Source organism: Bubalus kerabau, chromosome 5 (genome assembly GCF_029407905.1).
Source record: "Bubalus kerabau isolate K-KA32 ecotype Philippines breed swamp buffalo chromosome 5, PCC_UOA_SB_1v2, whole genome shotgun sequence".
In the NCBI taxonomy this organism is placed as follows: domain Eukaryota; kingdom Metazoa; phylum Chordata; class Mammalia; order Artiodactyla; family Bovidae; genus Bubalus; species Bubalus kerabau.
In genome coordinates, this window is record NC_073628.1 from 127978596 (window position 1) to 128005168 (window position 26573).

The following is a 26573-nucleotide window of genomic DNA, read 5'->3' on the forward strand; positions in this document are numbered from 1 at the left end:
CAAAAGATTACATACCGTATGATTCTCTTTATAGAACATTCTCAAAAGACAAAATCATGGGATGGAAAACAAAACAGTGGCTTCCATGGGTTAAGGCTAGGGAGAACAGGATGGGTATGACTAGAAAGAGGCAGCAAGGGAGTTCCTGGTTCTATACTTTAACTGTGCTTGTGGTTAGTGAAAGAAAAAGAAAAGAAGCACATTCAAAGTCACAATACACAATTTAGAAAACCTGCGGTTTCCATGCTTGAACCACGAGGAGCCCAGCCACATGGACCTCTAGTCGCCACTAGGGGGCGACTCCAGAGGTACAGCTATGAAGATGAAGGTGTTGCAGGGAAGTGGATGACTCAGACTTCTCATTTGCATACCCATCATACCCTGCAGAGTACAATCTTTTCAGGCTTAAAATAATATATTTTTTCAGCTCAACATTTCTAACTATGAGAAGTTTGCTTACACAATTCCTTGTTTAAACTTTAGGCAGGAAGTAACCCTTGGGATACAGAACCACCATCAGCGAAGTAGGAGTTGCAGTTAGTGGGAGGTGCCCGCTCAGCAAGCGAACTATACTTCTCGGTTTCTCTTCATATTGCACAAATCTTTCGCTTCTTACTTGAGATTTTCGTGGGGAGAAACAACCTTGAGTTGTTATACTAATTTTTGGAGGCTTTGCTTCGGCAAGGCTGATCTTTCATGGTATAAAAAAAAAGACCTCATTTGGTGAAAATAGTAATATGATTTGGGTTTTTCAGTGTTGTATTATATATAGTCAGTGTAGTTGGAGTTTTCTTGGTACTTCAGGCAGGGAAACATTTATCTACTTTGCAGAAGAGACGTGGATTCAATTCTTGGACAAGGGACAGAAAGGTTTCCCCCAGAGAAGGGTTCGATTCTTGGGCCCTACACACAGAAAGCTTTCCCCCAAAACAAGAACAAAAGAGGGCCAGAAAAGTACCTATAAGAAAGACAGGTGCACGCCAGAAGAGATAGCTAAGCCCTTCACAGCGGACATGATGAGTCTGAGAGAACTCCTGGAGTTGGTAAATGGACAGGAGCGAGGCGTGGCGTGCTGCAATTCAAGGAGGTCGAAAAGAATCGGGTATGTCTAGCGACTGAACGAAGCATTTCTAAGTGTGAACTTCACTAAATAAGGCTCCATTGGGGTTTTTTTGTTTGTTAGTCAGAAGTGAAGTAAAAGTCGTTCAGTTGTGTCTGACACTTTACAACCCCATGGTCCAACCTTCTCAGTCCGTGGGATATTCCAGGCAAGGGTACTGGTCCAGTTCAGTTCAGTCGCTCAGTCGTGTCCGACTCTGCGACCCCATGAATCGCAGAGTACTGGAATGGGTTGCTATTTTCTTCTCCTGAGGGTCTTCCCAACCCGCGTCTCCCACAGTGGCAGATGCTTTACTATCTGCGCCACCAGAGAAGTCCTGTGAAAATATCTGTACAACTGTGAAAATATTATAGGTTGAAATCACGGAAGTTATACCAGGTAAAGTCTGGACTTGCCAGTTATTGGTGACTCCTATCAGACACACTAAAACGACTTGAAAATCACTTCTTTTCTCTACCCTACACCAAGTCAAGAGTGCAAGCACAGGGGGATGTGGAGAGGTTAACATGGAACCTTACATTACCATATGTAAAATGTACAGCCAAGGGGTATTGCCTGTAGGACTCAGGGAACTTCTACCCAGGGGGTTTTATAGGGGACATATGTATACCTATGGCTGACTTCATGTTGTTGTTTGGCAGAAACCAACATAAAGAGTCGGACACGACTGAGCAACTGTACTGAACACAATTCTATAAAGTGATTATCTTTCCATTAAAAATCAATTGGGGCGGGGCGGGAATAGGAAAAAGGAGTTTAAAATGGCAGTGACCAAAAGACAAAGAAAAAAAAGCCTAAGAAGATTCGAGCAGGGAGAACCTCAGATGAAACAAACAGCCCTCCTGGCCAGCCCAATTTACACAGGGCAGGCTCCGGGGGAGGAGACAAAACATATAAAAAGAGGAGCCAAGACTGAGCCTCTCCTTTTTTGAGGTTGGCCTGCCCTCACACGTCAAGGGTACTATGTTTTTTGCAATAAGACAGAGCTGTAACCAAGCTGTAACACTGGTCCGACATTTCAAGTCTTAGCTGCAGCGAGACATAAGGGAGGAAATCACACACTCCCCACAACAGGGGTTTCAAGAGGGAGGGGATATATGTATACCTATGGCTGATTCATGTTGATGTTTGGCAGAAACCAACATAATTCTATAAAGCATTATCTTTCCATTAAAAATGAAATTAATGTTAAAAAATAATTCAAAAAATGTATATATATACACATATACACTCTCAGTGATGGCCCTGAGGACCCATTCAAAGGCCCTGTATGAATCTACAAGTTGGAGAATTTCAGGGCACCTGGCATCAAACAAATTGTTTCTCTGTCCATCATGTCACGGTGTTACAGGGAAGAATAAGATCTGACTTCATGTGTTTACTTTAAACCTTACTTCCTGTTGCTTTGTTTACTGAAAGCATCCTGTCTGTACAAAATGGTGTGCCTGCGCCTCCGGAACCTTGCCCCCCTGCCTGAATGTTAAACCCAAGTGCCTTTCTTTTATTCAGGGCAACACCCTGGCCCTCTCTACACCTATGAAAGGCTGCAAGAAATAAGAAACACATCTCCTCCCCCAGGATGGCCATTCCGAGAGATTTACAGGATTAATGGCCTTTGTACTTCCTCACCTCCTCCAGCGGCTGTAAGATGGTTACTTGGAGACCTTAGGCTGCCCTCTTCTCAGTCTGCCAGCTTTCCGAATAAAGTTGTATCCCTTGCCTCAACACCTCATCTGATTTATTGGCCTGTCGTGTTGCAAGCAAAGCGAGCTTCAGCTCAGTTCAGTCGCTCAGTTGTGTCCAAGTCTTTGCAAGCCCATGGATGGCAGCACACCAGGCCTCCCTGTCCATCACTAACTCCCGGAGTTCACCCAGACTCATGCCCATTGAGTCGGTGATGCCATCCAGCCATGTCATCCTCTGTTGAGCTTAGACTCGGTAAAAATATCCGTGGAAGTAACACTCCATGTGTGGTAGTGGTTCCTAAAGGAAAAGGAGCCCCTAAAAAAACCTCATTGGGCCCATGAGACGGACAGGTATGAACTAGTTTCCACCGCCTGCCTAACAAATGTCTACACGTGTGACTGAATTTAGCTGGAGAACTGCCTTCTTTAAACCCAGGAGCAAAATTATGATGGAATAATCCTCACTTATCTTGAATTTTTCAGCAGCCACTGTGATCCTCAAAGTAGTTTCAGTCAGTTCCACACCCAGAGATGCCACCCTTCACATCTCCCACGGGCCCATGATCTCACTGTTATCCTGAGGCTGGTTCTAATTTCTTTTTTAACAGACTTATCATCTGTCATGTCATGATTTTAAAGGGTAGTAACCTTCTTAAGAATGGTGACAGGCACCACTTTTAGGGGATATACTGGGAGAAAGAAGTGTTTCCGCTTCTCCCCACTTCCCCACATCTCTCCCCAGATTTCAGCTCCAAGCCACGCTGAACTCTGCTCCTCCTACCCTCAGAATCCCATCTGTTGGAGTACTTACATAGGATGTGTTGTGTCAACAACCTCACCTACCCCAAGGGACTATTCTTAAAGATCAGTCAGTTCAGTCGCTCAGTTGTGTGATTCTTTGTGACCCCATGGACTGCAGCATGCCAGGCCTCCCTGTCCATCACCAACTCCCAGAGTTTACTCAAACTCATATCCATCGAGTCAGTAGTGCCATCCAACATCTCATCCTCTGTTGTCCCCTTCTCCTCCTGCCTTCAATCTTTCCCAGCATCAGGGTCTTTTCCAATGAGTCAGTTCTTCGCATCTAGTAGCCAAAGTATTGAAGCTTCAGATTTAGCATCAGTCCTTCCAATGAATATTCAGGACTCATCTCCTTTAGGATGGACTGGTTGGATCTCCTTGCAGTCCAAGGGACTCTCAAGAATTTTCTCCAACACCACAGTTCAAAAGCATCAGTTTTTCAGCACTCAGCTTTCTTTATAGTCCAACTCTTACATCCATACATGACTACTGGAAAAACCACAGCCTTGACTAGACTGAACTTTGTCAGCAAAGTAATGTCTCTGCTTTTTAATATGCTATCTAGGTTGCTCATAGCTTTTCTTCCAAGGAGCAAGCGTCTTTTAATTTCATGACTGCAGTCACCATCTACGGTGATTTTGGAACCCAAAAAAATAAAGGCTGTCTCTGTTTCCATTGTTTCCCCATCTATTTGCCATGAAGTGATGGGACCAGATGCCACGAGCTTCATTTTTAGCATACTGAATTTTAAGCCAGCTTTTTCACTCTCCTCTTTTCACTTTCATCAAGAGGCCCTTTAGTTCCTCTTTGCTTTCATCCATAAGGGTGGTGTCATCTGCATATCTGAGGTTATTGATGCTTCTCCCAGCAATCTTGATTCCAGCTTGTGCTTCATCCAGCCTGGCATTTCTCATGATGTACTCTGCATATAAGTTAAATAAGCAGGGTGACAATATACAACCTTGATGCTCCTTTCTCGATTTGGAACCAGTCCATTGTTCCATGTCAGGTTCTAACTGTTGCTTCTTGACCAGTATACAGATTTCTCAGGAGGCATTTGGCATCATCTTTTAGGATTTGAAAAACAACACCCAGTTCTTAAAGCTAACAGTGCCCAAATGCAGAATCCACATTCCACAAGGTCTGAGCTAGCATCTGAATGGTCCCAGTCAGAAATTCAGTTTCAGACATGGCCACAATTCAAACGATTTCAATACTGGTATCTAAAGCTGCATGTGAGACTTTACTAGCTCACCCTCCTCCTAACACTCCCATGCTTCTCTGTCCCTTCACTTTGAAGTTCTATCCCTCCATCAGACTAGCAGGGTGTCTGCTCCAGCCCACAGAGTAGAACGGCCAAAGCTCAGATGAATCCTTCCTACAAGGTACTTGTTGGAGAACCTCAAGACAGAGAACAGGTTCAGTGGCAGATTTTGTACCTGCCACTAAATAAATGTTTGCACACGTGGCAGTATTCAGATCTGGACTCTTTCCTTCCGATGTATCACTTGGCAGCGAGACTGTAAGAGCAGAAGAGATTTTAATTCACCCACCTCCAATTACCAGGAGCTACAAAGAGTCAAACCAAAGAACGTGATAGACTCGGGTTGAGACACACACGATCCTTCTGTTCAAGGTTCAGGTCAGATCCACCTCCTCCAGGAAACCCTCCCTGTCATTCCAAGGTTAGAAATTCTCCCAGAAACTTTTGGCTATACCAACCAGTATACTTCCCAGGTGGCACCAGTGGTAAAGAACCCATCTGCCAATGCAGGGAGACATAAGAGACACAGGTTCAATCTCTAGGTCAGGAAGATCCCCTGGAGAAGGGCAACCCACTCCAGTATCCTTGCCTGGAGAATCCCATGGACAGAGGAGCATGGTGGGCTACGGTCCACAGGGTCGCCAACGGTCAGACACTAATGAAGCGACTCAGCACACAGGAACATACCAACCCGAGACACACATACAAATGGAAACGCTGTGGTAAAGTTAAAGCGAGTGCTAATTTTCAGGCAGGACAGACAAACAGGACCAGCCGTCCTAGCTGTGCACACCTGACGTCTCTACAGCTTGCCTGGCACTGCTGCCCTTGGTTAAGTAACCGGAACATCATCCTTACAAAAACAACATGGCAGCCTGGTGTTCTTGGGTGGAGTATAAGCTTCCTAAGGAGAGGAACCATGCTTCTCACTTCCCTCAGCCCACAGAACCTACAGCAAACCAGCTGGTTAGCAAAGAATTACTCGTAAACTGACCGGTCTGTGGTTGAGAAATTTCTCACCACTCCAGATCTGTATCAGCACCTCAAGATGTTACTAAGAATTCATGGAGAACCTCTCTCTCTCTCTTTCTCTCTCTCTCTCTCACACACACACACACACACATCTGATCTTTTAGTTCTGCAGAGCTAAACCCTTTGTTCTAACTTCACCTTATCTTCTCCTGGCTCCTTCAAGAACCTTTGAATGAAATAAATCATATTTTCCATGAGCTAGAAGATATAAAAAAAGAGAGGAGGGCTGAGCAGGGGACTTAGCAAATCTAATACGCAAATCTGATGTTTATCCGTCTGCACTGCAGACCCTATTTTTACACAAGGCAGAGCTCCCTTTCCTGTCCTCCCCAGGAAATCACTGCTGCTTCACTTTTTCCCCCTCCTGGCTGCAAATCTCCAACACATCAAGGACATCCAGCGGCGGGTGGGGGTGAGACTAGACAAGAAATGATGCACTGGCAGGTTAAGGGCAGGAGCTCTTTGTGTTGACGAGAGGGAATCAAGCCCAACGTGTGCTCGGGGCCCTTCCTCCCATCACTAGTCCGTGGGCTTCTTCCCCTACCATTTGGAGACCCCTCAGCCCCCTCTCTCTCTTCCTGGGCTGGCACAGGACACAGGACTCTTCCTCTGCTGAGTAGCCCCTCTGTGAAAAGGCAAAGCTGCGTAAAATCCAATTTTCTGATACTAAAGACAGGCTGAAAATTCACACACACAGCCAAACCACTTATTAATCTGTCCCCATCAGATGGAGGGAGGCAGAGATATAACCAGCACACCAGAATTGTCTTTGAGGAACTACAGCTTAAGGAAAAATGAGGGAAGGCCTACATTGTCTAAACCCACCAGACGTCAGACACGTGGAACCTGGCAAACATTGCCAAGGGACCAGTGTTCCTTCACACCAAGTCCCCGACCAGCCAGGCATGTCCACCTTCCAACAGCCACTCCTGAATGCCTATTCTGTGTCAGGCAGAGATGAAAAATCCTCTTATGTCTAAAAGAGGTAACTCCTGGGACTTCCCTGGTGGTCCAGCGGCTAAGACTCTGCGCTCCCAGTGCAGGCAGCCTGCATTCAATCCCTCACCAGGGAGCTGGATCCCGCAAGGGTTCACACGCAGCAACTACAGACCCACACGCCCCGCAATGAAGACCCGGTGCAGTCACATAAATAAATATGTAACACCGGCTCAGGAAGGAGTCGTAGGAATGGAGCTCGTGGGAGGGAGAAACCCAGGCCAGCAGGGGGATGAGCCAGGAAGCAGCATCAGGAAAGGTTCCACGCGGGCTGCTCCTCGAGCAGGAGGGAGGCGCCCACCAGTCTGCATGAAGATCTCAGGGAGGAACATCAAGATGTCCCTGGGGAATGTCAGATGATCCTGTTACTTGAAAGCTCAGAGGGACCACACAGGAGCTGAGGCTGCTGGAACAAGGCCGGGCCAGTGGACAAATGGAAAGGGGCTGAATGTCAGCCTTGGAGCATGGGTTTGACATGGTAAGAAACGGGGAGCCATGTGTGGGTTCTGAGCAACATTGGGGCTAGTGGTAAAGACCCCGCCTGCCAATACAGGAGATTTAAGAGTGGCAGGTTCGATCCCTGGATCAGGAAGATCCCCCTGGAGGAGGGTATGGCTACCCACTCCAGTATTCTTGCCTGAAGAATCCCATGGACAGAGGAGCCTGAAGGGTTACAGACCACAGGGTCGTAAAGAGTCAGACATGACTGAAGCAGCTTAGCACACATGCCTGAGATCTACATTCCAGAATGTTAACTCCAGGAATATGCAAACTCTGAGTGGGATAGATCAGGAGAGACAGGCAAGGCAGGGAACGCACAGGGCTCCTGAGAAAGGCCTCAGAAGAAACACCAATGCCCTCGTCCCCTTCAGTAACCATCCTCTGCTTCTGAATACAGTCCAGACTCCACATGTGGGACCCGATGGCCTTTATGCTCTAGCCTCTATCTTGTATCATCTCTTCCTCTCACACGCGACCTCCCAGCCAGGCTGATTGACTCTCTGAAATGCAGTCCGTTATGCCTGCTATTCCCTTCTTTCCCATCTTTCCCCAATACCTCACCTCTGATCCCTGTGCGTTTGGGTGGCAGGCAGCTTCTGTTTCTCCATGCCCGGCGGGTGGTTACATCACTTACCTCACTGCCTCAGCATCACTGCCCCCCAAATTTAAGGCCCAGTGAGGACAGAGACAGAGCCTGGAAGGTCACAGCCTCCCAGTACCCAGCCTGGAAGCCTCTTACACAGTAGCCACTCAAGGAATATTTGTTAAATGATTCAGCACAGAGCTTTCTGGCTTGTTGGGGTTTTTTTTGGTATCAAAATATAAAGTGATTTATAAGTAACAATATTAAAATTTTGATGGATAAAACTTGAGTAGCTAAAAATTGTATCTTTACTTAAGAAACAACCTTTTCTCTCTTAACATTCAAAGACATTAGTGGTCAAGCTTCCTTCTCTGATTTGTCTTTTATTTCTAACCTTCTGGCAAGCGCTGAAAATTCCTCTCTGATTCTACTTCTGAAAGAACTTATTTACAAGAAGTTTCAGAACTGTGACAGGAAGAGTGTCCTCGGGAAAGAAATGAGTAATTGATTACATGCAAGAATTGTAATTGATTACATGCAAAATTCTTCATAATATATCAGGCTTTGGAGAGCTCCTTTCAGTAGCAACCAACTCCTTCTAGACTGAACTGTTCCTCTGTAGAACATTATCTCCTTGCCAGAGAGGGGGGAATCAACAAATCCTAGCTCTAAAGCAAGGATGTCATCAACCATGGAAGGACAAAATGATGACCACAGCATGGACTGGGGGTCCATTCTGTACCAAGCACATACATGCTGGGTGGGGTTTATATATATATATATATATATATATTTTTTTTTTTTTTTTAAGTTATTTGGCTGTTAGGTCTTAGTTGTAGCACTCAGGATATTTGATCTTCACTGTGGCATGTGGAATCTAGTTCCCCAACCAGGGATTGAACCTGGGCCCCCTACATTGACAGCAGAGTCTTAGAGCCCACTAGGGAAGTCCCCATGCTGGGTGTTTTATATCCATTATCTCTTTCTCTACAACGAGACCTCCCATGCCCATATTCCAAAAAAGAAAACTAAGGCTCAAATGGGGTAAATGATTTTCCAAAATGGAGCAAACTGCAGTTTCGACTCAAGTCCATCCAACCCCAAACCTGTGCTCTTTCCATTATGCCAACTATCTTGAATCAGAAATAAATATAAAGGGGAAAAAATTCATGACAACACAGCCCAACATAGAGCTTCATTCACGAATGATCAGTTGATTCAGAGCCTACTATCTGGAGACATCAAGCAAGAAACACAGCCACTAAACCGTCTTCTTTATATTCTGAGGCCATCGAGCAAGAATGTTAGGTGTGGGCGGGGGCCAGGGGGAGAAAGGAACCAGCAAACACCAAGACAGATGGCCAGAACTGGAAAGGCGTTGAGCTCAAGTCCTCCCTGACCACACACAGGCTCCTGCACACGACCGCTCCAGGAAGGCACTGGAGCCCGCGCAGGCAGGCACGGCCAAGCCTGGAGGGAGAGGCGTCACAAAACAGGAGGCACACACCACAGCACATGGAATCTCAACAGTCCTTGAGAGCTGCAGCCACTACCCCTGGCCTCTTGGCGAAAGCAAGCAGCTTTACTCTGATGGAATAAACCCAGTGGTATTCCTGGTTTGGGCTACAATCAATCCTCCAAACTCTACCATTAAGCAACAACTGGGGGGACTGTGGTCAGGCCCAACACCATTTCACTGCCCCAAAGCTTTGCTTTGAGTCACCATCACCCTAACACTCTCATCCCCTTTCCAACCACAGTTCTTCCTCTGGAAGAATGTCTTCGCTACTGGGAACCTTGCCAAGCCCACCAGTTCTGAGGCACTCAGCTGAAGGTCGCCCTCCTCTCCCAGAAGTGGGGGGCGAGGGGGGGGCCGCCTGTGCCCGCAGGGGTGCCTCCCTGTTCTGACTGTCAACACTGTCCCACCTAGCGTTTACCTACGCGTCTGTCTAGGTGCCCTTAGGACTGACGCATTTTACTCCAATGATGCATTCTGGCACGGTGTTCCTCTCACCAACTCTGTTCCAGGTACTGAAGATACAGGACTGATTAAATCCCAGCCCTGCCCTGTGGGACTCACAGTCTGGCAGAGGATGGATAATACAAGACAAAAGTTGTACAAATATACTTATCATAATAGTGCCCAAGATGCGATCCAAGGCATTAGTACACATCACCCTGCTCATTTCTTTCATATCATTTAGCTCAATCTGTGGCTGTCACGTTATTTCTTTACTTACGGTCGGTCTGTCCCCAGTAGGAGACCCTGGGACTGGAGCCTTGTCTGTCTGGCTCACTGCTATGTCCCCAGCACTCCGTATGGGCTTGTGCACAGAAACACATTCATTAAAAGCAGCATTTGTGGAAGGTGATACAAACTGAGGCAGAGAAGTGCCAGGAACTATGAGCATGAAGCCCAGTTTAGAGGTCCAGGTAAAAATTCCATGACAGGAGACACCGGAGCTCAGATGTGAAGCAGGAGTGCGGACCTGAAAACGAAGAGGTGAGGCCCAAGCCAGAGGAGGAATTGGGAGGAGCAAAGGGAAGAAAGGGCCGAATCAGCATGACAGAGCCCTTCACTGTTACCTCGGCTGGCTGTTCGCAAACAGAGGCAGTTTTGTCCTTAGGGGACATGCGGCAATGCCTGAAGCCACCAGCAACTGTCATGACTTGGAGCAGCAGGGACTCCAGGCACCCAGAATCCAGGGATGCGGCTCAACACCCTACAAGTTACAGAACAGCTCCCCAGCGCCTGCCCTGACCACCACCTACAACAGTGGATGCCAGCAGTGCCGAGGTCTGGCGATACCTAAAGGACATGAAAACTCCCAAAGTTCACCATTCCTACTCACACCTACTACTGTCTTTTTATTAGAATTTGGATCAGAATAGCATTTGCTTGTCCCCTCCCATAACCTCCAAAGGAAATACTCAGAGCCAACTGGGCCTTTATTTTAGCTGAAATGAGACTTTTAGCAGATACCAGTGGACCTCCTATTGTTACATATGACCCTGGGTCTATTTCATGGTCTTCACCAAGCACATGGAATCAATTTTCTTTGTCTGTTGGCGACCCACCCTGACTCATCACTTTCCCTCTACATTCTAGGACCCCAAAATACCCACCCCCTATGCAGGGTAATGAGACACAGAAATACGAGGCTAAGAGGGGCTCAACAGCATCAAATGAACGGACAGACGGATGGCCAGCCGGACAGAGGGACAGAGACCTTTCAGAATAGAACTTTGGAACCTTGGAACTTTTTCGGTTCACTGAAAAGCTGAAACTCCAATACTTTGGCCACCTGGTGCAAAGAACTGACTCATTGGAAAAGACCCTGATGCTGGGAAAGATTGAGGGCAGGAGGAGAAGGGGACAATAGAGGATGAGACAGTTGGATGGCATCACCAACTCGATGGACACGAGTTTGAGCAAGCTCCGGGAGTTGGCAATGGACAGGGAGGCCTGGCGTGCTGCGGTCCATGGGGTCGCAGAGAGTCGGACTTGACTGAGCGGCTGGACTGAACGTGGAGCTTTTCTCTGTGCCTTGCGCGCTTTTCCCCAAAGGCAGAGTCGGTCTGAACACTGACACCCACTGACCATGCCCATCACAGGGGCCTGTCACAAAGAATGCACAGAAGAGGTCACGTCCCCAGGACTCTAAAGCCTGGGCAGGAAGTCAAGCAGCTGAATGTGACAGAGTGGCGGGAGTGGCGGGAGCTGGGAAGTCAGTGCAGACAAGGGCCCTTTGTCCAGGGGTACCAACAGCGACACCCAGGGGGGCTGAGCCTGCAACAGTGAAATCCGTGGGGCCTGATCCTCCTTCAGCTTCTCATAGCAAAAGTCTCTTAGTCTAAAATGAGTTTACTTATTTGTGCCCCCAGCAAACAATTTGTTATTATCTGAAATGTCTGAATGATGACTCTAAAATTTAAGGAAGAAAAAAATGTCACCATTTTTTTCTGTTGCAAGAAACCCAAAAGCAGCGTATTTCTAAAGAGTGGATTCAAGAGGCTCACAAGGACTAACTCCCACTGTGACCAGAGCAGGACCCTGTGGGGCCTTCCCAGGACAGACCCCTCCCTGCATCCCACGTCCTCCGCCTGCCTCTTGTCTGTAGGAAAGCTTTAGCCAGAGAAGAAGTCTAATCAGAGACGTGAGAAAAATGCAAAAAAACAAAGGAAAGTCAAACAAAGCAAAACAATGATAGCTTACCCACTAGGCAAAGTCAAGGACCTCCCGTTTCTTCACAAGGTCTATAGATAGAGTCTGAGCCGTATGTTTCAAGCTGTTTTGCAGATACTGAAACCCCCACCGGGTAGAAGAAGGTAACTGTGTGCTGCCCGCAAGCACAGAGACCCCAGACCAGCTGGAACCAGAAGGTTGACAATGTTGACTCTTGCTTGCCTCGCCACCAGCAGAAGGGCTACCTGTCACCTCTAGGAAAGCAACGGCAGCCACCCTGCCTGCTGTCTAAGCAGGCACAGTGAGCTGCAGAGGAGGGGACGTGAGCCAGCCCACTGCTGCCATGAAACCAGAGGGCAGAGGGGCGGGTGATGCCCAGCATGCCCTGCAGGACGGCCAGGAGGGCCACTAGAGGCGGGAAGGAAGCAGGTCTGTAGTTGCCCACAGGTGGCATAGGGACTGTGCAGGCCTCTCTACAAGCGAACAAGCTCCATTCCGAGTGTGCGCATGAATACAATTTGTTCACAAGCCCAACAAAGCTAGCCTGGGTACCCAACTAACACAACTGGCAATACACTACTGCATTATAATAGGTTTATAATACTTTTCACACAAGTAATATATTAAAAAACAAACACAAATAGAGAAAACATTTTTTTAATCTTACAGGATTCTTACAGATACGTGCACTAACTTGCGTGATTGGACATGCCAACACAAGCTGGCATCTTCAAAGTTTGCAGCTTGAAGGGTCGTATGTAGGGGACTTACTGTATGCCTAGATCAGAAAGGAACTTTCTGATCTTTACAAAAGGGAAATTTGCACAAACTGCTAAGGTTACTGATCCACATGTCCAGTATTCTGGGAGGAGAACCTGAGACAACATAAAGCTAGAGCATGCGGAATGCCCATACTCCACATCGTGTGCTCATACCTTTTTCCACAAGAAAGGTATTTAATTTCCAGTCGCTGTTGAGTACCATGCCTGGGCCAACGCCAAATATAAAAGTGATGCAAAATATCGAGATCAGGTTTGAAAACTGAAAAGGTTTTATCATTGATCCACTTTGTACCTTCTTTAATCCTCCGAATAAAGTGCCAGTCTCCAGGTCAAATTCTCGGTCCAGTTCCTCTTCATGTTCTGACAAGAAAAACAGGGTCTGTTAGTCAACAAATCTAAATAAAACTGGGTTGGCTTATTAGGAGAGGCACTAAAAGAAACTGGCATACAGCCTGGAAAAGCTGCCTCTGGACTGAGCTACAGGCATGGAGATGTGTCACACTCCTTCATTTCTATGACCTCAGTTCCTGGAAAAACGAGGGGCTGATGGCAATGTCCCTTTAACTTGCCATAAGGGTCACAAAAGGAGAGGGATCAAGAGTGAAAGTTCCCGGTGCAAGGGACCACAGGAGGGATGAGAGCAAATGCCTCACTTGCACAAATGGTGAAAAAAAGTTTTTGAACAGACCGTGGCAGAAAATGATGGTGATCACAGCCTACTGCATAATGCTAACAAGATTACCGATGGAGTTATATAATGGTAACACATATCGGACACGACTGAAGTGACTTAGCAGCAGCAATACATATGCTTATAAGTGAACAATACAATTTGTTTAAAACAAAAAATATTTTAAAACTTTCATTCAAATAACGTTTAAAAAATGAACAATAACCAGGCACAGTGTGAAATAGTAGGAAGGAAGCAGAACATGACCGGCATGGCTATTGCCCTCCCAGGACTTACTGCACCCTGGGTAAGAGAGACAAACAAGTAGTAAGAAATTACGATGACGCTGATGAATGCCATGACATGGGAGGTAAGGATATTCAGCTGTGGGGGCTGAATTTGGGGTGTCTAAGTGATTGATCTCTCTGGGTGTCTATGTGGGCTTCCCTGGTGGCTCAGATGGTAAAGGGTCTGCCTGCAGGGCAGAAGACCTGGGTTCGACCCCTGGGTTGAAAGATCCCCTTGGAGAAAGCAATGGCAACCCACTCCAGTACTTTTCACTGAAGAATCCCAGGGACAGAGGAGCCTGGTGGGCTACAATCCATGGGTCACAGAGTCAGACACGACTGAGCAACTACCACACACACACACACACACACGTGATATCTAATAGGCAGCTGGATGGGCATGGATGGAGCGCAAAAGAGTGCCTCAGCTGGAGGGAAAGACTTAGAAAAGTCCTCGGTATAAGGGCAGTGATGAAGCCTCCAGAGATGGCTGAGATCGGCCAAAATGGCACAGACTACACAGACAAGAAAAAAAAAAAAAAATCCAGTTCTTATCAGACCAACAAACAAAAAACACAGACGAGCACAAGGGAGAACCAAGAAAGATCAAGGGAAACCTAATTTCCCTGAAATGATGCTTGTTTCGGAGTAGGGTCAAAGGGCAGATGCACACACACTGGAAGCGAACAGCAGCTCCAGCCTCCAACCGCAGGCAACACTGCCTCCAGGGAGACAGAAAAGGGAGGCGCACGGAGCACTGGGCCCAGGGACCCCCAGGCCCCACCTCTAGGGCAGCTCACACTGAATTCCACAAGCTGCGGGAGGTGGCGTGGCAGTGTGTGGTTGCCCCGGTCCTTTCTGTTACAGTTACACACGTGCCACACTGGGTAACGTATATGTGTGTGGTGGTATACACAGACTCAAGTCCCAAGAAAACCCAGACCCACCAGCAAGCTGCAACAACCCAACACAGCAGCAGATCCCTCTGAACGCTATCAATAAGAAGGAGGAAAACCCCTCTGCTTTCTTGTCTCTTCTCGTTTGGTTTCACTTTCCTACAAAGTGCAACCTCCAGAAACATCAGAATTACGCAGAATTGAAACAAAGCGAAAAACTGGAGTCCTTAGGAGATATCCTAAGGGTGCATTCACTGACTCGATGGACGTGAGTCTGGGTGAACTCTGGGAGTTGGTGATGGACAGGGAGGCCTGGCGTGCTGTGATTCATGGGGTCGCAAAGAGTCGGACACGACTGAGCGACTGAACTGAACTGAACTGAAGGGTACATTGCAAAGCCTTGAAGTGTCCGTGCGAAGCACCAGCCGCCCCCCGGTTAGGACACATCGCCCTCTAGTGGGGAAAAAAGGAATCGTATGCGGACAGGACAATCAAGATGAAACCCTGTCCTGCCACTGTCCAACTGAAATACTACGTGAGACATATTTATAATTTTAACGTTTTTAGTAACCACACCGTAAAAAGAAAAAAAAAGACAAAAATTTAAGGTGAAATTAATTTCAATATATCTTATTTATCCCAATATATCCAAACATTATTTCAACATGGAATCAACACTAAACAATTACACATATTCCTTTTTCTTCCTAATTCTTCAAAACTCCATGGACACATTATCCTTAAAGCACATCCCAGTCTGAAGCAGCCACATCCCAGGAGCTCACCTGTGGCTAGGCCACGACAGTATCGTCCTAGACCAAAATCCTCAGCTTTTGGAGAATTCCTACCAGTCACTGAAGGAAACGAGGCTCAAAATAGCCTGGAGTTAAAAACTCCCCTCTGGGTCCTCCCCACCATTCTATGCAAAACAAAGAAGTCTCTCACTCGAAGAAAAAAATGGACATTAAGGTTGATTACACCCAGCTCCCAGCCGGTCCAGCCTCTGGCCGATCTCCAGAATTCCTTGCCCCAGTCGTTTAAGAGATAACTACTCCGAACCACCTTGGAGAAGAACAGGCCCCCTTAAGACAGCAGAGTGCCTCATATATGCCTATATACACTCACTCTTTTCTTGGGTTAGTGAGGCAGCTGTAATACTGATTAGTATTCACAAATCTGACTGCTGCCCCTTCTCGCCTCATTAAAGGTGATCAGTTCCTACAAAGTACCGGTCTAGTTCTTTTCCTGAACCTCTCCTTCTCTAACTCCCTTACCCTACAGTCACCCTTGTCTGATTTCTCGACACAAACAAACGCTGTATGACATACATTACAACGTAAATCCATCCGTGATGCTTTGGTGATCACTGTCTCCAGACTGTCTTGATTCAGCTGAAATGCATTGCTATAGAGTTCAGCTGACCTAGGAGGATGGAAGCTGACAAGCTGCAGCTGGAGCTCTTTCTGGAAAACAGTAATGGCCCTTAGAACTTCTCTGATTCTACCTTCTTGGGTGAGGGGCCTCCACATCCTCACGCACTGGGCAAGTGATTTCATCGTAACTCACACACTCTTCAGGGCTTCCCTAGTGGCTCAGATGCTAAAGAATCTGCCTGCAATGTAGGCGACCTGGGTTCAATCCTGGGGTTGGGAAGATCTTCTGGAGGAGGGCACGGCAACCTGCTCCAGTATTCTTGCCTGGAGAATTCCATGGATAGAGGAGCCTGGCGGGTTACAGTCCATGGGGTCGCAAAGAGTCGGACACAACTGAGCAACTAACCCTTTCATACACTTTTAAGCAAAAGTACACTGCAAACAGAAACCAGCTTTCTTTGGCTTAGCGATTTTCCTCCACACCACACAGGCCTGACTGTGAGCGGAGCCAACCCTTTCTTCTAGACGCCCTGGTTCCACTTCCCAAAGTTCAGTGCTGTACAGAACTGACTGAGAGCATAGAAATGAAGCACTTTCGACAGATGAGCGCTCAGTATTAAGTCTGCTGTTGATTCTCCCCCAGCCCTCCGCCACCAACCACCCCCAACAAAAGGATCCACGGAAGCCCCATTCCACCTACTGAGAAGATCTGCATTTTAAGGGCCAGTGTAAACTGTTCACTTAAAGCCTCTAACTAAACTACCCCTTTTACCGTCAACAGGGTGATGGGAAATCAATTCTGGGGTGGGGCAGGGGTAATTAGAGACTGTAATCTCTAATTGTTGTTAAAGGCAAGGGAAATACACACACACACACCCCCTCATCTGACACAAGCCACTGCTAGAGACTAGCACGCCCAATTGTGGCTTATCTGTCCTTCAAACGCTTCTAGCATTTGAGGAATTCCAATCAGCTCCTAGGGATTCTTCCTTTCTCTAGGAAGCTGGTGGCTTTAAAAGACTGTGGTAGTGAATGAGAGTGGAGAAGGGAGCAGAAAAGATGGGCTTCTAAAGATAAGAGAATTTAACAGTAAGCAGCTCTCAAATGTGCACATGGACGTGACCACAGGCAAGAGACGAGGTGCTGGTTTTCCCATGAGATGCTCCAAGGGCCTCCTCTCCTCTAATCCAGTTCCCGCTCAGGGAACAAAAAAAGTGGTTTAAAAATAGCCCAAGAAAACACATATCATATATGTAAATAGGGTGCAAAGCAACACAGGACAAAAATGACCCTCAAATTTCCATCACAGATGGAGCAGCTCATCTACAGCTCCTTAGGAATTCTGGGGTCTATCCAGACAGGCACCAGGCACACCATTTGCATGGGAATCCTTAGGGCTTCCCGGAGAGGCAGAAGCCCCAGCCTGAGATGGAGACGCTCCAGCAAAGAGCAATGCATAGCTATGTCCTTGTGTTGATCCAACACGGAGCAATGGCTGAGGAAGCAGGGGGCCAGAGGAGTGAGGTGCTGTGGAGTCTAACCCTGAGGGGTGCCTTCAAAAGCCCTCCAGCCCCGCCCTGTCCAGAATCACTGAGAGGTTTATCTCAGGCACTAAGAAAGCAGACTCTCTGCAGGCCCCCACGAGCCCCTCCCTTCAGTATCAGCTTAGGAAGAAAACACCCGTGTAAGCCTGAGAGGAAGGAGTGGGCCAGGAGACCCAGAATCCAGGAGGAAGGCAGGGAGTCAGCAATCTGCTACGACCCTGGCCACGAGTAACATAGGAAAGTGTTAGCTGCCCAGTCATGTCCGACTCTTTGTGACCATCATGGACTGTAGCCCACCAGGTTCCTCTGTCCATGGGATTCTCCAGGCAAGAATACTGGAGTGGGTTGCCATGCCCTCCTCCAGAAGATCTTCCCAACCCAGGGATCGAACCTGGGTCTCCTGTATTGCAGGCAGATTCTTTTACCACTGAGCCACCAGGGAAGCCACATAGAAAACAAAGGTCAAGTATAACATGCAGCCCTACAAGGTTGCATGTTCGGAGCCTCAGCTGTGTCATGACACCCACTATCCTTGTTGGCTATCTAGGCAGGCTTGCCTCCTGCAGGGCCTAGGCACTTGGGTCCTTCCACAAGGCTGTACTAACTGAAAGGCCCCTAGCAGCCCTCTCCATGAGCAGCGAGCTCCCTGGTTCCAAGGGCAAGGCCACCTGTTCAAACACAGGGTTGGTAGCCTTCATCCCCATCCTGAACTGAGCCCCAGGTAACTAACCAGCCATCTTGCAACCAAACTCCTCTAATCACTAAAGTAAGTGGCAAAAATTACTTCCAGATTGGCAAAGCTCATCCCTTCATGAGAGGTCCGTGTGTTAAATGAACAACATGAAAAAATTCACCTATAAATGAGCTGCTGTATCCTTTTCTCATAAGCTGGGATTAGTGACAAGTGATTAGAACAGGTGTGCAAAAGGAACAAACTAAAGCCCAAAGATGAATATGCTCGACTACATTTGCATCCCAATTTAAGACCACCTACCACATATATATATATAAAAGAAAGAAAAGAAACTGGAGGCAGTAATTCAAATAATTTGCTCCATATTTGCTTAAATATCAGGGCTCCCTGGTATCAGAGAGTTTATCTGGAAAAACGTTAATTGCTTGTCCCTGAAGATTAAAGAAATGAAAATAAAATATCTGTGAAATAACTCAATAAAAAGCACAGTTCCTTTTATAAAATGTCTCTAACTGCAGCTTTTCAGGAAGACAGCTATCCCATGAGAGGTGATCCTAGGCTCTATAAAGCCAAATGACCTAAGATAGCTGCTGTTCATGAGAAAGTAATCACCGATAACACAAAAATGGTAGAATTTATGAATAAATCCAAGAGCTTGTTCTTCAAAAAGAGAATCAACCTATCAAATAGACAAAACCTTAGTAAATTTCCTAAAACAGGAGAAATGAGACACGTGGGATTCCAGACATTCTAAGAATATGATATACAACCGTATGTTAGTACATTTGAAAACGTCAATGAAATTGAAAAATATAAATGCCACTGACTTGAGAAGAAAACCTAACTATACCAAGAATCCTGAAAGATACTGAAAAGTTTTTTAATGAATCTACTTAAAAAGAGACTTCATGGCTAGACAAATTTACAAGCGAATAACATCAAAATCTGATACTGTTTAAGCTGCCCCATATTATGAGAGGGGGAGCTTCCTCATTCATTTCAGAAAGTTAACAAAATGCTGATATTGAAATCTGCAGATGAAACAACGAAACTGTAGGCCAACTAATCTCATTTCAAAATTATTAATATTTTTTAAACAAGGAAACAAGCAGTGTATTTAAGAATACCCTAGTCACAGTAGGTTTGTTGTAGGAATCCATATAAACCAAACTGGAAAAATCTGTAAGTGATATCAATAGGTTGAAAAAGGAAAACTATGTGATCATCTGAATAGATACTTTAAAAAATGGATAAAATTCAACATATATTGCTTATCTTAAAATTTTAGTAAAAGGGAGCTAGAAGTATACCTTAACATGATTTTTCCCCCCAGAGCAAAGCTTATTCAGTTATCACTAACAGTAAAGCAATATAGGTATTTCCATTAAAGTAAGGATTAAAATAAGGATAGCATTCTTTTCCAACTACTACATTGTTCTAGTAGTCCTGGTTAAGTAATAATAGACAAAGCAAAAAGTGAAAGTTGCTCAGTGGTATCCGACTCTTTGCGACCCCATGGACTATGGAGTTCTCCAGGCCAGAATACTGGAGTGGGTAGCCTATTCCTTCTCCAGTGGATCTTCCCAATCCAGGAATCAAATCAAGGTCTCCTGCATTGCAGGCAGATTCTTTATCAACTGAGCCATCAGGGAAGCCCAGATGAAGCAGAACCATTATCATTATGTTTGAATGATATTATCTAAATACAAAAACCAGGAGAATCAAATGATAAATGTCAAACACTAAGAGAATTAAATAATTGTAACATAAAACAGAGAAACCAAAACAAACACCTTTACTACAGACCAGACATAATCAGCTAGAAATTACAGAAAATACAACTAGAAAACATCCCAATTACAAAAGGAAAAAAAAGACTTAGAAACAATCTTAACAGGAATTTTAACAGGCCCTATTATGAAGACACCATGAACTTTTACTAAGGGAAATAAGAGAAACCTTGAGAAAAAAATACCATACTCCTTGATGAAAAGACACAATATTATAAGATTTTTAATTACTTAAAAATTAATTTCTACGTTTACTGTAATCTAATTAAAACCCTAATGACATTTTTTTCAAACTTGACAATTTCAAACACGTATCTCGAAGAATAAACCAGTAAGAATAGCTAAGAAAAGAATGGAAATAAAGAAAAAAGAGTGGTAACTTACTCCACCAGATACTCAGACATTCAAAAAGCAAAAATAATTAAAACAGCACAGTACTGATGTAAGAACTGATTGAAAAATCAATGAAACAGAAGAGACAGCCCCCGGAAAAGACAGCCCCCAAATTGTGTGTGTGCATATGTGTGTGTGTATACATAAAAGAATTTTAATAGATATAAGAATTTAGTACATGCTCAAGATTGCATTAAAATTCAGTAAAGAAAGACTTAGTTTATAGTGTTCAGTTATCTAGGTGGGAAAATAAATAATTCAACTCTTCACTTCATACCATATATCAAATACATGTGAGATGGACTGAAGAATAAAGGCTGAGACTACAATAAGATAGACATTCTCCAACAGAAAGAGTGTTAATTGACAAAGAATTTCTGGAGAACAATCTGGGTATATCTATCAAGAACCTTAAAATCTTTTTCATGTAGTTTGACTCTATAATTCCTCTTCTGGAAATCCTTCTGAGAAAAACAATCAGACACAAGAGTACAAACAGATTTCTCAGAAAATAAACAAGCATTCAACTCATGAAGTTGAAATGAGAAGGAGCAGAGCAAATCCAAAGAAATAATAAGGAAGGGAATAATCAGATAAGGGCAGAAATCAATGGGCTGGAGAACAAAAAGAAACAACTAACAAACCTAACAAAGCCAAAGCTGAAAAGACTAATAAGATCTCTAACATAAGTGATCAAAGGAAAACAAAATAGGAGGGAGGGAGAAGAACAAGAGAGGAAGGGAGGGATGGAGTGAAGGAGAAGATGCAAATAAATAAAATATATAAAGAGATAAAAGCCAACTAGAGAAACAAACAAAAATTTAATGAGTATTATGAACCACTATATACTAATCAAGTTGAAAACCTCCATAAAATGCACAGATCTCTAGAAAGCTACAAAATGTCAAAAAAGGGGCACAAGAAGAAATAGAAAATTTGAGTATAAGCCAATCGGTAGTAAATTGAAATAGCAGGCTAAGACTTTCCCTTCCAGATGCCTTTCCAGGTGATCTCCTATCACCAATGGTTTTTCTCTGATGAGAACTCAACTGTTTTCATCTCAAGAACTGCATTAAGCTGATACGGACAACAAAACTTCAGGGCCCTCTCTTAGGCAGAGGCATTCATTCTTTCAAGGTTACTGCGTGGCTCACTGTAGCTTTCCTCAAATTAAGTGCAATCAGAGAGACATAAAAGTAATTTCTACATATTCTAAACCATAAGACACGAATGTAATGCAGCAGGTCTGGACGAGCCCCCATTCTCCAGAATACCAGGGGAGAGGTCACCCCGCACAGATCATCACCACCCTCCCCACCCCACCAGCACCCCCAAGCACTTGCATATGACTTTGAGATGCCCTAAGTAGACTTTTGGTAGAGTTGGGAGGAAGGAGGTGTGTGTGTGTTCTGCTCAGTCCCTGCTGTGGATTTACCAAGAGATCCCATTTGACTAGGGCTGTTAAAATCAGTCTGCTGTCCCTCATAGTTGGACAACCCTGCTACTGCTGATGAGGAAGAAATTTGTAAATTAGTAAATTAGATGCCACATTTGTGCCCAGAGAAGTCAGCCGTGCAAATGCCCCCTGGTGGCATTTCACTTAACAAATAAGCTTTGAGCTTTTAATATGTTCTAGGCCCTGTATTTGCTTCAGAGACAAACACTCCAAAAAATTTCATAGAAGACGAGTTTCCCCAGTGGACCTATTTCCATAAAGTGGGTTAAGCAGCACTTTTTCCTGAATTAGACAGTAAGACATGGAGCCAAGAAGACTCAACATCACACCATTGAACACACTTTGGCAGGGGGATCTGGTTTCTGTGAGCTGCATGGGCAAAGGCATTAGAGGAAGAAGACATTTCTTGGGAGTGGCCAAACACATTGGCACTGACATTAAAAGACAAAAGCATAAAAGATAAAAGAAGCCCCAGGCTAGGGTGTGGTCAGTAAGAAGTCAAACAGGATGACAGCCTCTGGATCAACTGAGGTGCAGAATAGTTTTGTACCCTCCACAGAAGGGTCCTCTCCCACCTCCGTCCCAGTACTTTTCACCACAGAGAAAGGACAAGTTTTATTCCAATGAGTTGAAATCTTAAGGTTTGAAGTTTTACCACACAATGGATAAAAGAGCTTCCCCTGTAATGCAAGCCACTTTAGGAAATTAAATTATCAACAAACATGAGTGGCAGAACAGAATAAAATATTGGGTCTAGTGTTGGACAAACCTGTTCCATCATTTTTCAGATGTGTGGCCTTGGACAAGTGATATTTTTCAACTTTGGTATCCCTGTTTGCGTAAAGAACTATAATACTCGTTGTGGTAGAGGCTCCTAAAGATGACCGCCATCAATCCCTTCTCTCCCTGTCTACGGCTCCAGCCATAAAAAGCCATCTCTTTTTTCTGCTTGAATCCAAACTGGCCCTAAGATTTCCTTTGACCAATAAATGAGGCAGAAGTGACATATACAACTTTCTAGGTTGTATTCTAAGAGATCTGCAGCTTCTGGTTTTATACATATGCAATGCTCCTTCTTGAAAGCCATGTGGAGAACCATGTACAGAGAACCGTACAGCCTCCAGCGGAGCTCTTGACTGATACCCAATCATGTGACTGAGCCATCTTGGACGTTTCAGCCTAGCTCAGCCACCAGATGACTGCAGCCCAGCGAACAACACACAAAGCAGAAGAGTTGTCCAGCTAGGTCCAATCCAGATTTATTAAAAACAAAGTCTCACGGGACATGAAAATCAGTCCATGCAGTCCATCACAACAGGCTAAAGAAAAACCACATGATCCTATCAGTAGATGCACAAAAAGCACTGAAAAAAAAAAATGCAATATCCATTTAGGACTTAAAACTCCCAGCAAACTAGAAATAAGAGAGGACCCTTCTTAACTGGGTAAAGAAATTTACAAAAACCTACTAACATCATACTTAATGGTGAGTAGCTAGAAGCTTTCCTGCTCAGATCAGGAAAAAGGTAAGGCTGTTCCTTCTCACCACTGTACTGGAAATCTTGCTAATGCAATAAGGAGAAGAACATGAAATAGAAGGTAAGCAGAATGTCAAGAAGAAATAAAATTGTCTTTGTATGCAGTTAACATGATTGTCTATCTAGAAAAAACAAAGAATCTACCTAAAAACTTCTGGAACTAATAAGCAATTGTAACAAGGTTGTAGGATTCAAGGTTAATATACAAAAGTCAATAGCTTTACTATATACCAGCAATGAACAAAATTTGAAATTAAAAACAGCACCCTCAAAAATGTAATATTTAAGTAACAAAATATGTGTCTTAGATGAGAAAAATAACAAAATTCTGACAAATGAAGTCAAATAACTAAATAAATAGAGATATATGTATTTCATGCTCATGGATAGAAAGACTCAAGATTGTCAAGGTGTCCGTTCTGCCATACTTGACCTATATACAGTCAATGCAATCCAAATCAAAATTCTAGCAAGTTATTTTGTAGATACCAACAAACTTGGTATCTTCTTGGTACAGATTCTAAAGTTTACACGGAGAGGCAAAAGACTCAGAATATAAAACATAATATTGACAGAGAAAAATAAAATTGAATGACCAATACAGTCCAACTTCAAGACTTTACTTTAAAGCTATGATACGCAAGACAGTTTGGTATTGGTAAAAGAACAAAGAGATCCACTCAACAGAATAGACTGCCCAGAAACAGACCCATATAAGTTTACTCAGCCAGTCTTTGTGACAAATGAGCCAAGGTAATACAATGGAGTATCTCTTCAGCAAGTGGTGCTGGAACAAATGAACATCCACATGCAAAAAAAAAAAAAGAATCCAGACACACACAAATGGATATCACAAACGGATAGCATAGATCTAAATGTAAAACACAAAATTATAAACACCTAGAGGATAGTATCAGAGTATGCAATGACTTTTTAGATAAAACACCATAGACACACTTTTTAGATACAACACCATAATCCATGAAAGGAAAACTTGGTAAGTTGGGCTCATTAAAGTTAAAAACTTTTGCTCTGTGAAAGACACAGTCAAGGGAATAAGAAGATAAGCCACAGACTGGGAGAAAATACCTGCAAAAGAGATATCTGATAAAGGATTATTATCTAAAAGATACAAAAAAACTGCTGAAAATCAACAATAAGAAAATGAACAATTTGATTTTAAAATGGGTAGAAGTCCTGACCTGCCAGCTCACCAAAGGACTATACAGAAGCATATGAAAATATGCTCCACAGTACACATCGTCAGGAAAATGCAAATTAAAACAATAATGAGATATCACTACACACATATTACAATGGCCAAAATCTAAAACATTAACAACACCAAATGCTTACAAGGATGTGGAACAACAGGAACCCGTTTTTGGTGAGAATGCAAAATGATATATAGCTACTCTGAAAGAAAACTGGCAATTTCTTATAAAAAATAAACATACTCTTAACGTACAATTCAGCCACTGCTCCTCGGTATTTACCCAAAGGGAGTAATGGGTGTTGTAATGTCCATACAAACACCTTCATACGGATTTAACAGCAGCTTTATTCAGAATTGCCAAAACTAGGAGGCCGCAAGATGCCTTTAAATCAGTGAATGAGTATTCAGACAATGGAATATTGTTCATCAAATATATTCAGACAATGGAATACTGTTCATCACTAAAAAGAAATAAGCTCTCAAGCTGTGAAAAGTCAAGGAGGAACTTAAATGCATATTAAGTGAAAGACACAATTTCAGATTCCAACTATATGATATTTTGAAATCGGTCAAATTGGGGAATTCCCTGGCAATCCAGTAGTTAAGACTCTGCAGGGAATCCAGGTTCTGATCCCTGGTCAGGGAACTAGGATCCCGCAAGCCGCATGGTGTGGCAAAAAAAAAAAATGTTTTTTTAAATGACAATAGGTGAAACTATGAAGATGGTAAAAGGGTAAGTGGTTGCCAGTGGTTAAAGAGGAGGGAGGGATGAACAGACAGAGCACAGAAGATTTTTAGGGCAGTGAAATTCCTCTGTATATTATTGATATAATGACGCAAACATGTAACTTACATTTCTCAAAATTCACAGAATGCATATCACCAAGAATGAACCCTGCAGTAAACTACAGACTTCGGGTGATAATGATGTATCTACGCAGGTTGTTAACTGCAACAAATCTGGTGCAGGACCTGGTAGTCAGGAAGGCTGTGCTTGTCTGGGACACTGAGTGCATAGAAGCTCTTTTTATTTCCTGCCCAATTTTGCTGTGAACCTACAACTCCTCTAAAAAAAATAGTCTATTTAAAAGGGGAAAAAAACCTCACAGAACAGTGAGTGATAGCAGGCGGTGGTTGTTTTAAATCACAAAGCTTCAGGGCGATCTGTTATGTAACAATGAATAACAAAGACACCCCATTTATGGAGAAGACTGATGACTAACTGCTAACACCCATTCTTTCTTTCCTCTTCTATAATAGAATCCTTCAGTTCCACTGTGGGGGGAAAAAAATGGCCTCCCAACCAAAGATCACACTTACTAGCTTCCCTCACAGTTGATGTGTCCACAGAGCTAGGATCTAGGGAACAGTACCTGGATGAACACGATAAAGGGAACTTTCAGGGTTATGCTCTGGAAAAGAGGGTCTGTCCTCCCCATCCCTTCCATGCTTCCTGCTGGGAAAAGAAGTGAAGATGGCATGTGAGCTGGAGCAGCCACCTCATGTCATGAGAGAGGAACCATATGTCAAGGACAGCAGGGCAACGTGGCAGAAGGAGCCAAGGTCGTGGGCGGTCTCCAGACACCATACCATCCCTGACGACAGTCATTGCAGAGGCTGTGTTTCTGCGGCCAAGCCCGTCTCCCAAGAAATACACCACATCTCAGGGCCGCCCTAAAGATGGAATAAGACAGGTACAGAAAGAACCTAGCAGGGTGCCTGACACAGAGCAGGTGAGCTCTGTGCACGTGGGCCCTGAGAGCTGA

The 26573-nt window shown here is 44.4% G+C and overlaps 1 protein-coding gene and 1 non-coding gene across 25 annotated transcripts in view; one reads left to right on the forward strand and one right to left on the reverse strand.

Annotated features, from left to right (window-relative positions):
• HHAT (hedgehog acyltransferase) overlaps positions 1 to 26573 on the reverse strand; it is a 354036-nt gene that overhangs the window by 305598 nt on the left and 21865 nt on the right. For 20 of the 24 annotated variants that reach the window (XR_008715105.1, XR_008715106.1, XM_055583064.1 and 17 more), the window contains exon 3: positions 13243 to 13310. Coding sequence is in view for 18 of the 24 variants with exons in the window: in XM_055583064.1 (XP_055439039.1) it covers positions 13243 to 13310 (68 nt within the window). In the remaining 6 variants the exon portion in view is untranslated. Of the gene's footprint in view, positions 1 to 13103; positions 13311 to 15588; positions 16083 to 16131; positions 16190 to 26573 lie in introns of those variants that run through there. The other 4 variants (XM_055583072.1, XM_055583071.1, XM_055583073.1 and 1 more) reach the window with 4 other exon arrangements.
• On the forward strand, positions 573 to 688 carry LOC129654427 (U5 spliceosomal RNA). Its single transcript, XR_008715494.1, has one exon. It is a non-coding gene; the product is annotated as a U5 spliceosomal RNA (small nuclear RNA).